Genomic DNA, 14,438 nt, shown 5'->3' with positions numbered 1-14,438 from the left:
ATTAAATTTTTGACAGAGACTTTTATCATGGATAAGGCTATAAAAAAATACAATACTAAACTAATAATAATTGTAAATTTTGTTTATTTTGATTAGAGTCATGGTCCCTCTAATGAATTCACCAGAGTTTGCTAAAGTTTTCAACTGTCCTTTGAAAAGTTACATGAATCCCGAGCATAAATGTCGATTATGGGGATGAATTGTATTTACTGTACTGTACATCCAACTTCAAAAATCAGATATTTATCATTGGACAGTTGCACTGAAATTCATATTAGAATTTTGTTTATACAGCTTTTTCGATCAAACAATTAAGAAAAATAGTGAACATTTTTTATTTAAGACGAAAGCTATTCAACAAAGTACGATTGAGAACGGTAAGAAAAAAATTAGCAATCAGATCTCAGGCAATACGCTGATGCACACCATCTGACAAATTTCAATATGAAAATTACTATTATAATAGTGATTTAAATGTCATAACTAAATTAATAATGTTGTCAAATGTTATGCAAAATTCAAGATAAATGTAATAAAAATAAGTTTTTTTTATCGTATTCGTTTACTGTCGAATTTATTTTTGTTTAAAACATTCTTGGCTATATGTCAGTACATATAGTCAAGAATTTATGACATGTATGTAATGAGTAACATTAATTCTTTTGAAATGCTATAGTGCAAAAGGTTCAGAAGTATCAAACAGACTGACATACATAAAAATGAACAAATTCTAGAGAAGTTTAAGGTTAAAATAATGTACAGTACAATGCAAAGAATCTCAATATGCAAAAGATCTCAAAATGGGCGCATCTTACGAAGGTCTTAGGAAAATTTAATAAAGATAGTGTTCCAGAGAAGTTCAAGGAAAACAGGAAAACAAGAATACCCATACTTCAATGGAAGATAATATTAGGGACTTGACCAACAGAACATTGACAGAGACTGCTCACGACAGAAACAAGTGAAGAATTGTCCATCACCTGTAAACCCATCGATAGAGAATGTCATGTGAATGAATAAATTATTTTTATAAGAAATTCATTTTTATTTTTAACTTACTGATTTTTTGTCAAACTTTAACAATTTTAGAATTACGACTATGTAGCAGATTCAAGACCATTGATTTTACGGAATTTTCATTCGATTCTATTAAACATAATGTAAATATGTATAATAATATTAAAGAAGTATTTACTAAAATTGATACGAACATATCTTACTAAAGAATAACGACAATCTTTTTAGGTATGAATAAAATGTTATTCCGAATCTCTGTAAGTTAATATTAAGCTTTGATATTTGGAAACACCTTATTGACATTTTGTAAAAATTTATTTTTCAAACGTGAGTTTATTATTTATTAAAATATTATGTAAAATGCAAGACCGGATTCTTAATAACATTTATAAAAATAGCGTTTGCAAAATTAAATTAGAATGCTTATTTATTTTCATAAATGGTCTTTTTGCATACTATAACACACAAGTTCTTACTGATAAAAGACTAAAAATGTATTAATTTCAAATCTTTAAAAATTTATATATAATAATATTAAAATTATTTCAAATACCAATAATTAAGAACTAAAATAACGATAATAAATGGCATACAAAGAAACTTAAAAAACATTTTATTATAAATTTCACGCTAAATTTTCGTAACTGAATTAACAATATATTAACAAATCTAGTGGAAAAAATATATGTAACACAATATAAATATTAACAACACCCACGGAAGGAAGTTTATGAATAGCTTTTGATACATCCAAGGACGTAGTAATTGATATGATGATGTTCTTAGCTATGATAAAGATGCATTGAAAATTCCAGCCTTGTGTATAATTTGTAAAACTAAAATATCGTTAAAATTAAAGTACTTTTTAAATCGGTAGATAAATAATGAAAAATTCAAAATCTGAGAAAAAACCGCTTGAGGAAAAGTGAGTAATATTTTTCTGTTACATTCTTAAAGAGATTAGACATTAAAAATTTATGTTCCAAAGAAAAAAGTATCATAGTTAAAATTGTAAATTTAAATACATTAAATATAGAGTAAGTAAACATGCTTGTCTCTTCCTTGTATAGTGTAAAGTTAAAAAAGAAAAATATCCAAACTATTCATATAAGTGTTTTTAAAGAAAGAAGTTAACACATTTGTGTTGTTTAAATATAATATTAGCAACTTATCACATTAATTATTAACTGTTTGTAGATATAAGTTTAAAACATATATTTAAATGAAATGGAATTTTAAAGATATTCTGGAGTTCTGAAACTGTGGATCACGATTCATAGTTTTAAAATCTTTTGATTATCGTTAAAAGTATCATTTCATATATATAAAAATTCATCATTTAACTTCACAAATAAATTATATTTTAAAACAGCTGCATTGAAAGATATTGTTGCGTAATAAGTCATGCCTATCAGAAAGTTTTATCAAGTATTATCACTCTATTCCTCCAATTAAACAGTTCGGAAATTACAAGTATTTTTAGTATTATGATTATCTTAGAAAATTTGTAGATTAAAAGTTTTAAAAGTATTAAGGCCCGCATAAATTAAATATTATCATTAATTACTTTTCTAGAATTCACTAATTTATTCTATGAGCAATTACACAAATTTGTCAATCAGTTTAAGAGGTCGCGATATTAGAGAAGTTGAGAAACTTTAATGATAAGAATTATCAGTTTACTTTTTCATTTTATAAACAATACAGATTTTAGTATAAAATAATTTAAATTTAATTATCGTAGGTTTTTAATAAATTATATGTAATAATTAACGTTTTGGCTTAAAAAATAATATTTTTATACGGATTTCGTAAAATATTGAATTAAAATTAATTTAATAATCAATTATACAACTTTATTATTTATTATCATAATTGTATGCATAACTTATTTTATACATAACAAGTAAAAAAAAACAAATATTAAAATAAAAATCATATTGAGTTCGGACATTTTAATTTGCCATTATTTTTATTCAGAAGTGTCGTGGGAGTGGAGTGTTGTTTCAAAGTAGGCCTAGTTTATATTTTCCACGGGTAATACAGATATGTACGAAATACTTGATTCAGATCTATCAAAACGTTTAGACGTGTATAGAGAACAGACAACATGTAAATGTTCTATCACATATATTTTTTATTTATATTTTTGATTAATAAAATGACATCAATTGCAAACAATTAATAGCACTTTATTTACTACCATAAGATAATTAAAGACAGCCAAAATTTTTCTAATATTAACTCTAACGCCCCATTTATAGCCGAATACGAAATGGTAATAGGCCAATCAATGAAATTTCACAAAAAAAGGCTATATATTTAAACTCGACACCATCCAAAACTTTAAAAATATATTTCGTGCACGCTATTTGGTTTGTATTAAGTAATTTTACTATTTGAATGCCACCATCCTGCAGGTCATATAGAAAGGGGAGTCTGTTGTGAGCCTGCAGTTGAAGATAATTCGAGCGAAATTAGTTGTCGTCCTCCTGCTGGATGAGAGGATAGTACCTGTAAAGTTTCATTGCCTTCGTTCAAACCATGTTGAAATTTATAAAGAACTAACAAACAGTAGCAAAAAAACTTTAATACAGTTATTAAACAATATAATTTAAAAGAAAACAGTGTGGTTCGAAAAAGAATGTTGCAATTTAAACTGACTTTCTTCTTTACATATTAGAAAATAAAGATTTTTTATAACTATGAAATTTGTATAAAAGAAATTTAAAATATTCTCAAGTAGGAAGATAAATAAAGTCAAAAAGTGTCTAGGTCAAATAACGTCTTAATTAAATAATTACTAACAGTTCTATGCGAGGTTACAGCCTTGTAGCTTAGTCATATCAGTTTTATTAGTAAAATGGTTTACATAATTAATTACTGTATTTATGTCTTTGAATAAAAACTGTTAAATAAGCTAATTATGTAACTTTAGTGAAGTTTTTACCGAAAGAGTAAAAACAAAAAGTTTTGGATAAATTTGTTAATTAATTTAATTCTCTAAGATTTATTATGCAAAATTAAGACGATGATACGTTTAATTGTAAATCTAAAAGATTGAGTCCTATCTATAAACTAAAAATTTTGTTGTTAAGTACGGTATATCAATTGTTTTGAAATTATGCATATAATTTCATAACAAACCATAATGTACAGTACAATACTATACTTAACAAAAAAATTTTGAACTGTGGCAGATCACCACACAGGCTTAAGAAGCGTGTGGTGGGGATTTCCGAAAGTTAGAAGCTTGAAAAAAAAATAAATGCATCTGCGAACCTCAGGCACAGATGTCATTTCATCAAGACAATTTGATATAAATGGTGGAGTAAGTTTTACTATTTAAAAACAGAAAAAAATTTATTTTCTACTGTTAGAAAATATCTTAAGTAATAAATAATATTTAAACTTCTTTGTGCACTTATGTGACAGGATAACAGTAGATATATACAGTAAACCTTTCTATGGCGACCACCCACGGTTCCTTCAAAAAGTAGTCTTTAAGACAGGTGGTTGTCTAATACAGGTGGTACTGTAATCCCGTATTTTCGTACGTATTTTACTAAGCAAAACTCAAGGTGTATTTTATTCTTATCGGATAACTCGATTAACAGGAGTCGTTGTGATTTTATAAGACAGAATTAATACCAATATTTTAAAGATTAATAAAATAGTCGCATTTTCTCGAATATAATGCATACTTTCTTTCTTCCGACTTAATTAATTCGACTCGGTTCTTTTCGTTTGCTCCTCAGTTTCGTGTATTACGTGGTCGATATACAAGTCCGTCCTATCTCTCCATTACTTTGGTTTTGGTTTTCGTTAGTTTATTCTTATTTTAACTTTAAAAATGCTGTATTTATTTAATATTTTCTTAAGTACAATCAGAAAAATTATTAATTAATAATAAAACGATTTTATTATTATTTCTCATTATACGATTTCATTACATTCCGCGATTGTCATTGAGGAATCGAAAAAGGAAGGTTGCCTGTAAAACTGATTTTTGCATTAATGCGTTTGTTGTTTTTTTTTAATATTTCGCGTGCGAAAATTACTTGGATATTATTTTTCTAAACATATCGTGAAAATAAGGTAGGTTGATACAGAAACTATTTAATGCACATGTACTGTATATGAGCTTCAAAATAAATAAATATAAATAAATTTTATCAAACGATGAGATCAGCCGATTAATTGTATCGTGTACGATATTTTATACCCCCAAGGAAAATACTGTAGGTCTACTAATAAATTTCGTTTTCCCACAGTTAAACTTCGCCGCTAATTGCTGTTGTGATAACTTTAACATGATCTAACTACAGCACTTTGCATTTCTTTCGTTTTTTCGAACAATTCGAACAAACTGAAATGAATTTCCTTTATTGCTAGACTAATTCATTAACACCTGCACCTAATTTCAAGAGTGGGAGAAAGGAGAAACGTTGTTGAACAATAGTTTAGACCAGATATATTCGCGGAAGTGGTCGCTTATTACAGTTGTTGTATGTTGTTTCGGGCCAAAAATCGATGCCCGCGGTCGCGTTACACAGGTGGTCGTTTAATACAGGTAACTTATACGAAGAGTCTATGGATAAACTATTCGGTGCCAGAAAGTTTTGTCCGTTGTGACAGGTGCCCGTCGAATGCAGGTGGTCGCCTAAGCAGTTTTCACTGTATACACTATCCAGTCACATAAGCGCAAGTGATTTCTTTCAAACTTTAGAACGAATGAAAAAGTTCTTCCTACTTGCGTTTGGTATGTTTGGTGTTTTAATTTCTCTTCTTTTTGTAAAGGAAATGTTATAACGTAAGTATTCATATATTATATTATCGTTTACATTATATACAATAAGCATTATTTTATTGTCATTACTAGTTGTTACAATCAACAGAACAAGCCCATTAAAAACAACAAAATCCACTGCAATTTAGTCGATAATTAGAATCATATCATTGAATATTAAAATTAATTAATCACTAATTAACCACTTTTAAAGATGTTGTATATAACAGAGGGAAAGTGTGCCAATTGTTAAAAAATGACTCCATAAATATTTTTACATTTTTAGACTTAGAGGAATCTTGAAATGTCGAAAAATGCAAAAAATGTTGGGATTTTTCGATGTTTGGGGGGCACAATTTTGTTCTCCCAATTTGAACCTTAATAACTCTTGTGACTTTGTCGAAAATTTTTAAAATTTTTCAGGAAGGTTTGTATATTAGGAGCATTAATATTATTAAATTTTAGAGTCAAGGGTGTGGGAGATAGAAGGTCATTTATCATATCTCGAGTGAAAGTCAGACTTAATGATTTTACTCGTTATCACCATTTACGATTATTATTATTATTATTTTTATTTTTATAAAACACCTTTCTGCCCTCAAAATTAAGCGTTTTGCCATTTTATAATAATTAATGATATAAATTTTTTGATAATTAAAATAAAAATGAAATTTTTTTATTACAATTATAAAAATATAAAATAAAATCTCATAACTGATAGCCCACATAATTTTAACTTTTTTGTTCGGAAAGTTACGTAACTCGTGGCTTGATTTTTTAAATTAAGTAGTAAATTGATTTGATAGCATTACTTAATATTTAGAACAAGGAGGCCTCAAAATCAGTTTGTGCGTGAATCCCACAAAGTGCCCGATTAGCCATTGATTTTAAAGAAGTGCCGACATGAAAGTGCAGACTGAATAAGAGCAAGAATAAGAGAACAATGACATTCGAGCAGGAATAAAAATATAATGCGACCGTAATCATGTTTAAAAGAGCATAGATTCAAGTGCCTAACATTATTTAAATAATTAACCTGAACACTTTGCGGATGCATTAATGCAGTGTTTTTCATCCTGTGGGTCGCGACACCCAGGGGGTCGCGAAGCCTTACACGGGGGGTCTCGGGTAAAAGAAAAAAGACAAGTGTTTGTAGGTCCTATACTACATTAAAAAAAAACTACAATTTCAGCAAGAAGGCTGTACAGTACCTGTTTATTATACAGTACAGTTGGTTTTTTGATTGACATTTAGGTCCGAATGATGGGTGTCGCCTGGGAGGGGCCTGGGTGGGTACGGCCCATCCCAGAAAATGATTGCTGAAAAAGTGTTGAGCTGACTTGTAAAAAGAAGTAATACGTAGAAAAGTAGAAGTGAAAAACCCTCATCTCCCCCCCAAAAAAAGGTCAACAGCACTCCGAACCCATTGTTATTATAAGAAGGAAGTAACATACTATACGTGTCTTAAGTTATTGTCGATTCTCCTCAAATTCTCATTTTAGTCATCAACAGTAATTTCTCTCAACAGAAAGAAAATTAAATACATATTTTTTTAAATCACTGATATAGTTTTAATATGACCCTAGAGGGTCGCCAGAATTTTTTAACTTGTAAAGGGGTCGCGTATTCAAAAAAGGTTGAAAAACACTGCATTAATGTAATAAAAAATTTATGAAAATAATTTATAATATTTAAATTAGTGAAAAATGCTTTATGATATACTACTCCTGTAACTTAGTGTATATGTATATGAAATTATAATTCGTATTACTCATCTCTATTTTTATGGTTTGACGTGTTATATGAAAAAAATTACTCAAATTTCATACTTGATCTTTGGAGAATTTAGCTAATAAATGTTATTAGTCTACTATTTTTGAATAGTAGACTAATAACATTTTGAATAGTAGAAATGTTAATAGATCTACTATTTTTTAATAAGTCTATTTTCGTTTTTGTACAATGACACATTAGAAATACAAAAAAAATTAGAAAACATAATTTTAAGAAAAAACATATGAAATAGAAAATGGCGAAGTTAAATGAATTTATCGATAGCAAGAATAACTTAACGTTTATCGTTTAATACACAAATCTAAATCCTAATATTATCCTCTTGTCATCTAACAAATGTTTATTACTGTCTGGTCAAAAGATGGATTGATATAAAACGTAATTAAGAAAGTGACTCTTGTGTAATATGAGCCGTAATTAAACAGTTGGTGTTTTGTTTATTTCGAAAGCCTTGTGGCCAACACTTTATGAGTACAATCGAATAAAATATATATATACAGAATATATATATACATCACACGATACATTAGTAATACCAAACGATCTGCCACGTTTTTATCGAATTGTATTAAGGATAATTAATAATAAGAAAAAAAAACAATTTGGCTAGTGATCCGTTATTGTTGTTGTGATTATTAAATATTTTTAAATTAGGCCCACCAGCGGCCAAGCGATTCCGTTCTCTGAACACTGGGAATTCGGTCGTGGGTTCGCACCTTGCCAGGATGGGCTGACCACGTGGAGTTTTCTGGATTTTCTCCACGTCTGTAACTCCTGAATAGGGGCAGTTATCCTTAAAAGACCTTCGGGAAGACATTTTTCCTAGGCAGATCGCCAAAGTATTGGGTGGCCGTAAAGTTAACCAAGCAAACTAGCTTTGAGTTTTATCTGAATTTATGCTAAAAATCAAATCAACTGTACTTTATTAAACGCTAATTTAAACGTTAATTTTATAGGAAAATAACTTAATAATAGGCTCGAATTATCCAACAATTCGAATTAATAAGATTCGATTCATTTTAAAACACAAAACTGGATGCATTATCTGGAAAACACATGAAATATTGAATACAGAGAACAGAAAATAACAAACAAGTCGTATTTGCCAAAACACGTTTGGAGCGAGGCATTCTTCAATCGGTACTGTAAATTTACATGTAAATCCTAAAATATAAATATATGATGACATCCAACAGGAAGAAATGGAACAGAAGATACTTTTGTTCTTCATCTCATTTTCATTATTAATTTGTGTAACGTAACGCTCACATTGTATGTGAGCGCTAAATTAATAGTAAAACGTCATTGTTTATCCACGCGCTTTTTTTTAACTCTTTCCGTGCTGTGAGCGCTGAGTGCCTCTTTGGTTCGGCCAGGCCAGGCCCGCAACAAGATGGCCGGTTGAAAAGGAACAAAACCGACATATCCGGAAGGACCCCCCCAGAAAATATCCACGCGCTTAACAAATGATAGCAGAAAATGCAAAAAGAGGCGTAAAAATTTCTCAGAATAAGAGAAAAACACAGCGGAAATAATAATAAATCATTCGCGACTTAAGATAGAAGTTTTACTCTTCAGACTTTATACAAGAAAAATAAAAGCTTGAAAAATTGTTTATCAACAATTTTTATCTTTTCCTTGCCCTCGTTAACATATCTAAATTTTATTTCATTTATTATTTAATAATATAAAAACCGCCGTCTCTGTGTGTAGTATGAATTCCTAATAACTGCTGCAATTTTTGTCCAATCTACATGAAATATTGGCTATATTTGTGTTCTGACGGAAAGTATAGGCTACTTATTTTGCGGAAATATTAGCTATAGAGTAAAGTTTTTATCAGTTTTAGATCGATGATCGCACTTACGTTGTCAGTGACCTTATTTTGTTCTTGCTTGAGGACGGAATCTCCATTAAGTTGCATTTAAAAATATTTTGGCAAATGGCGTATTTTAAACTTACTTCCTTAAATTTAAACTTTATAAGTAGATAGTCGTATTGTGTCACTTCTATAACAAACTTTTTAAAAATTATTTTCATAGTGACCACGTGACGATCTATTATCCAATCGAAAGAAACAATGTAACGAGCCTGTTATTTAGTGTTGTCGCTGATCTAACTAACGTAAATACAATTAATCTTTGTTTCGTGAATGTGGAATTAAAAAGACTCACTATTTTGTCTGAAAATACCTGCCTAAGGGAAGGGAAGGCATAAAAATAAAATCGGTGAGGCAAATTCCAAAGACCGAGGTCAGACTCAGCAACATTGAGTAAGAATGATTTGCCAAGGGCCTTAATTTATAGAAATATCAGTAACTCTTCTTGAATTTCTTGAAATCTGTACTCGTACAATACTGTACTCAGTACAATTCTTTAATCTCTACTTTCTCATAAAAAGAGTTCTGTCGTGTTGATGAGAGAATTTCTAGTTTTCTAATATTAAAGTATTTAGATATTCTTTTACATATAAGTAACAACTCGAAATTTTTGTTGTATATAAAAGTCTTCTTTACATTCTTCAAAACAAACTATATAATTATGTTATTTTAAAAACTATTGATTTAAGAAACCGAAACTAGAAAATACTTGTGGTTGCACTGTTGTTTATGCAAGGCTTCGGTTTGATGTTTTACATATACAACACTTTTTAAAACGTCAACTTATTTTTAATAATGTTTCATAATTTTTTGAAATACATTTACGACATATAGTCTATATTTGGTGTTAAATTTTAAAATAATTCATTGTTTTGCAGAAAATGCATCATTTGGAACAACAGGACATTGTTAGAACGTTACCTTATTTTGGTATCTCTTGTCATTTTTATTTCTTTTCTTGTCATGGTTGGTGTTTTATTACATTTTCAAAGTAAGTAAAAATAAAAAAACAAACAAAAAGGTATATTTAATCCTTTTTTCTTTTTATATCATTATTCCAATTATAAAGTTTTCTGTATATATTAACAAACCGTAATCAAGAGTTAGAGTTGGAAGTTAATTAATAAACGTTCATGTACTAAAACTAAAGTAAAATTGTAATACCATCCAAAGGCATAATGTTCCATATCTAAAAAAAAAATTGAAAATTAAATTGTGTATTTATAATGATATTTAATTGGTATCCGTCATCGATATGATTTAAAGACGATGAAGCCTTCGTTTTTGCGCGTCACAACTGTAACTCTTGATCCTTACTAGTGAATAGATCTTTAAAACAAGTTTTAAAATTAAATTATTTATTGTACAGTACATATGTATCTGCTAATGCGAGTATAGAATGTTAATATATCAGAAAACCTTACCTTAATACAGTATATAATTTCAAGAACATTATTTGCAATTATTTAGATGAGATGCTCGTCGTCAACTGTTATTTTATTTAAAGACCTTCGTGAAAGAATATACTAACCCACTATTTCAAGTGTTCGGGAAAAATCACCCTGAAATTTTGAATTTTCCTATATTCAGATCTGGTCATAGATGATTAATTATATAAGAGGCTGATAGATTAATCTATGGGAAATTATATGTCATGAGTTTGGAAACCATATCAGTCTTATATGTGTAGAAATTCAACAATAGACTGAGTTAGCATGTTCTTGTCCCAAAAATTTTCATTTATTCTATTATTTATGTTTAACATGTTTGTATACATGTATGTATTTTAGATAATTTATTTCATATTTCTGCTGTTGAAAATACAAAAGAAGATGTATTTTTGCGTATTCGAATTAAGATTAGCAAAAGTAATTACTGTAAACAATTGGTAAAGAGATAAATATTTTATAATAAATTTTTGTTACAGATTAGTAGCTCTAGTACACACGATAGTAACACAGCCGCTTCCGTTATTTTAGAACGTAAACCTTAGCAAATAATAAATTTTGGGTTTTATATTAATACGCATTGTTAAATTGAGTGTCGCGTATCTATTGACTACGAAGAAGTCATCAAGTTTAAGTGAAGTGAAGTCTAAAATAAATCAAAACCAATATAAAAGCATGCAAATAAATCTATTTTACCTATTTTCAAATTTTAAACCACTAATAATGAAAAAGTTGCATTGATGAATAGAACAACCACTTTTCAGTGTTTCCGTTTATCCCCGAATTCAAAATCGTTAATCTCAAAAAGAAATGAATCATTGTAAAAAACGCGTTTAAAATGATTGATTTCAATGAAAATTTAATTAAATAATATTAGGCCAATACCATAATGCAATTTTTAAATGTTACCGGAAAAGTTAAACAAGTCTTCGCTGGATATTTTTTATCTAGAATTCAATTGTATCAGAGTTAGAAAGTTTGTATTTTGCAAAATACCATTTTTATTAAATTTCAAATTCATTAATCTTCTTAAAAGCTATTTTTGAATTAAAAAATAGCTATTAAAAAGATTAATTTAAAAATAGGACGAAAATCAAATAATTGCAATTCAAATACGTTTTAATATTATTTTCAATTTCCAATATTTTCTTTACATAAAAATTTATTAAAACTGTTTATCATTTATAGATAAATCTCAAAAACCAAAGAAAGAAGTTTGCTTAAATAACATATGCAAATTTTCAGGTGAGATTTATTTTTCTTTATAGTCTATTATTTCGTGGTCTTTTCTGCTACTATTGCGAATTTTGAACGTATATTTTTAGTTAATTACTAAATTAATATTATATAAATTTTTAAGGAAAAAAGTTTCATAACATATTGCACCAGACAAAATGATAGGATTCTTCTAATAATAATATACTATTGTTATTTTGTGTGGATTCGAAGATTCCCGCATCTAATTTTTCGTAGTCTCATTTTAGAAATTGTTAATAGATTTATAGTTATTAACCTCTGTACCGAAGTAATTTTTCTGTTTTAATGTGAAGATATTAATAATATGTACACGATGTAGATACAAATCTCACAATCCAATATTGGTTGTAGGTGGTTGGAAATATTTGACGTCTCGCTTTTCCAATAAATAAATAAACTATTATGCAGCGAAATGTTAAAATTATATGTGGATATAACCTTTTTAATCTTAAAAGACACTGGCCATTTGGCCTTTTGCAAGTGCAACAAAAATACAAAATAAACAAACAACAGAAACACAAAAATCACCCAGAAAAATTAAAAAAAAAAAAAAAACAAGAAAAATAGTGAAGAAAGAAATTTTCTTCATTACAACAGAAAAGACATAAGTTATCCGTTGCAGCCAAAAACCCTTGGAAAATTTACTTCTATTCTCTTCCTTCATTCTTCCTTTCTTTTTGGTGTATATTAAATTAATTATCATTTTTAGATATTAAGTATGTGGGAAAAAGCCTTTGATCTGCAGAATCGTTGGTTTTTTTCGGTTAGAACGTCCTTGCTTTGAAAATCTAACTGAGAGGGTTTTTTCTTATGTTTGAGGTAAATTTCTTATTGTTAGTTATCTCTTGAAAATTTCTTTGTAACATGTTCCAGTATTTTATCAATTGAAAGACTGGGACAGTTTGTCCAATTGAAAGCTTTGTTGAGGGTTTTAAGTAGTTATAATTTAGACCATCGGTTCCTAACCTTTTTCATTAGCGTACCCCAGTGGCATTTCCAACTTCCCAACGATCAATGCATGCGCAAATCTCGCACTACCAGTTTGTAGAATGTGTCACCATTTTAAATTTTATTTTGACTCGGTTCTAGGTTCCCTGAGTATCTAGAAGTCTGTTTTTTTTATGTGCGCATGATTTGGGAACCTAATATTTTGTGCCAAATTGCAACTTCTGACACGTACTCCTCAATCCTCTAAGCTGGTAATACAGCAGGCAGTACGATTTTATAAACAAGACATAGTCTTCTCAATAAAAAATTAATAAAAATACTGAATAAATAATGAAAAAAAATACAGCTTGTAGAGAAAATCTGGAGAAACTAGCAATGTCCTTTTCCTTGCTAACAATAAAAAAATACTTTTTATAAACGAAAAAAATACTTTTTTTTCAATCAATACGTAGGAGTTTGTTGAGAGATAATAGAGAGGTTGCGGCCGACGTTTTCATCGCGAAAACGTGTACGTCGGACGTTCAGCGCCGTCTTCCTGTAACCCTAGAAGTTTGACAATGGCGATTGGAATGTCAGTGGAATCATACTCAACGTATCAAACACCATTGTCAAACTTCTAGGCTTACAGGAAGGCGGCGCTGAACGTCCGCCGTACACGTTTTTGCGATGAAAACGTCGGCCGCAACCTCTCTAATAATAATAACGGTAACACACCCCAGCATCAAAAGTCCGTAGCATAATCACTAATCACACATAATGGTATCCCCACTACCATTGACAGACTGCGCAATTAGTTTATATTTTAAATGATAGCTGATCTCTTTCTTATCTTTAATTATTTGCTCATCTGTTTTACCACTGCTTGTCATATTCGCGAGGCCTTTTTTTTATACTATGTTTCAGGTTTTTTTTCTCTTCTTTCTCGATTTTTGAATTATGTATCATTTTATCAATTCCGATACTACTTCTATTCATTTAGTAGATATGTTACCGCTAAAGCTCGAAATCCGTTAATGTGCGCATTACCTAGCTAATCTGCAGATTAACTAGGGTGATCCGTTAAAGCTGCGAAAATTATTCCATTTCTCAAATTACCTAGGTAATGTTCAGATTATCTAGGTAATCTGCAAATTACCTACTAGGCACTCGGTAAAGTGAAAATAAGATTTTTGGTGGAACAACAGCAACGTTTCTGTACGCTTAAATTAACATAATGTTATTTATTTAATTTTCAATATCTAAAGAATCAAGTTAATACAATCAACAAATTAGTTGATTGAATCAATCATCAATCAATTAAAAAAAC

General features: G+C 29.1%; 2 protein-coding genes across 2 annotated transcripts in view; both read left to right on the top strand.

Moving 5' to 3' along the window:
- Positions 1-1,226, top strand: part of LOC111617052 (endothelin-converting enzyme 1-like) — a 45,099-nt gene extending 43,873 nt beyond the window's left edge. The window contains 1 exon segment of the mRNA XM_023358391.1: positions 97-1,226. Within this exon segment, the coding sequence (XP_023214159.1) occupies positions 97-199 (103 nt within the window). The 3' untranslated portion in view covers positions 200-1,226.
- Positions 1,227-1,801: 575 nt separating this feature from the next.
- The window catches only part of LOC111617270 (neprilysin-2-like), a 49,530-nt gene continuing 36,893 nt past the window's right edge, over positions 1,802-14,438 (top strand). The window contains exons 1-3 of the mRNA XM_023358587.1: positions 1,802-1,942; positions 10,358-10,470; positions 12,116-12,172. Of these exons, the coding sequence (XP_023214355.1) occupies positions 1,902-1,942; positions 10,358-10,470; positions 12,116-12,172 (211 nt within the window). The 5' untranslated portion in view covers positions 1,802-1,901. The remainder of the gene's footprint in view (positions 1,943-10,357; positions 10,471-12,115; positions 12,173-14,438) is intronic.

Source organism: Centruroides sculpturatus, unplaced genomic scaffold, assembly GCF_000671375.1.
Source record: "Centruroides sculpturatus isolate CEXI.00-Female unplaced genomic scaffold, Cexi_2.0 scaffold96, whole genome shotgun sequence".
NCBI classification, from domain to species: Eukaryota; Metazoa; Arthropoda; class Arachnida; order Scorpiones; family Buthidae; genus Centruroides; species Centruroides sculpturatus.
This window is presented reverse-complemented; position numbering and strand designations above follow the sequence as displayed.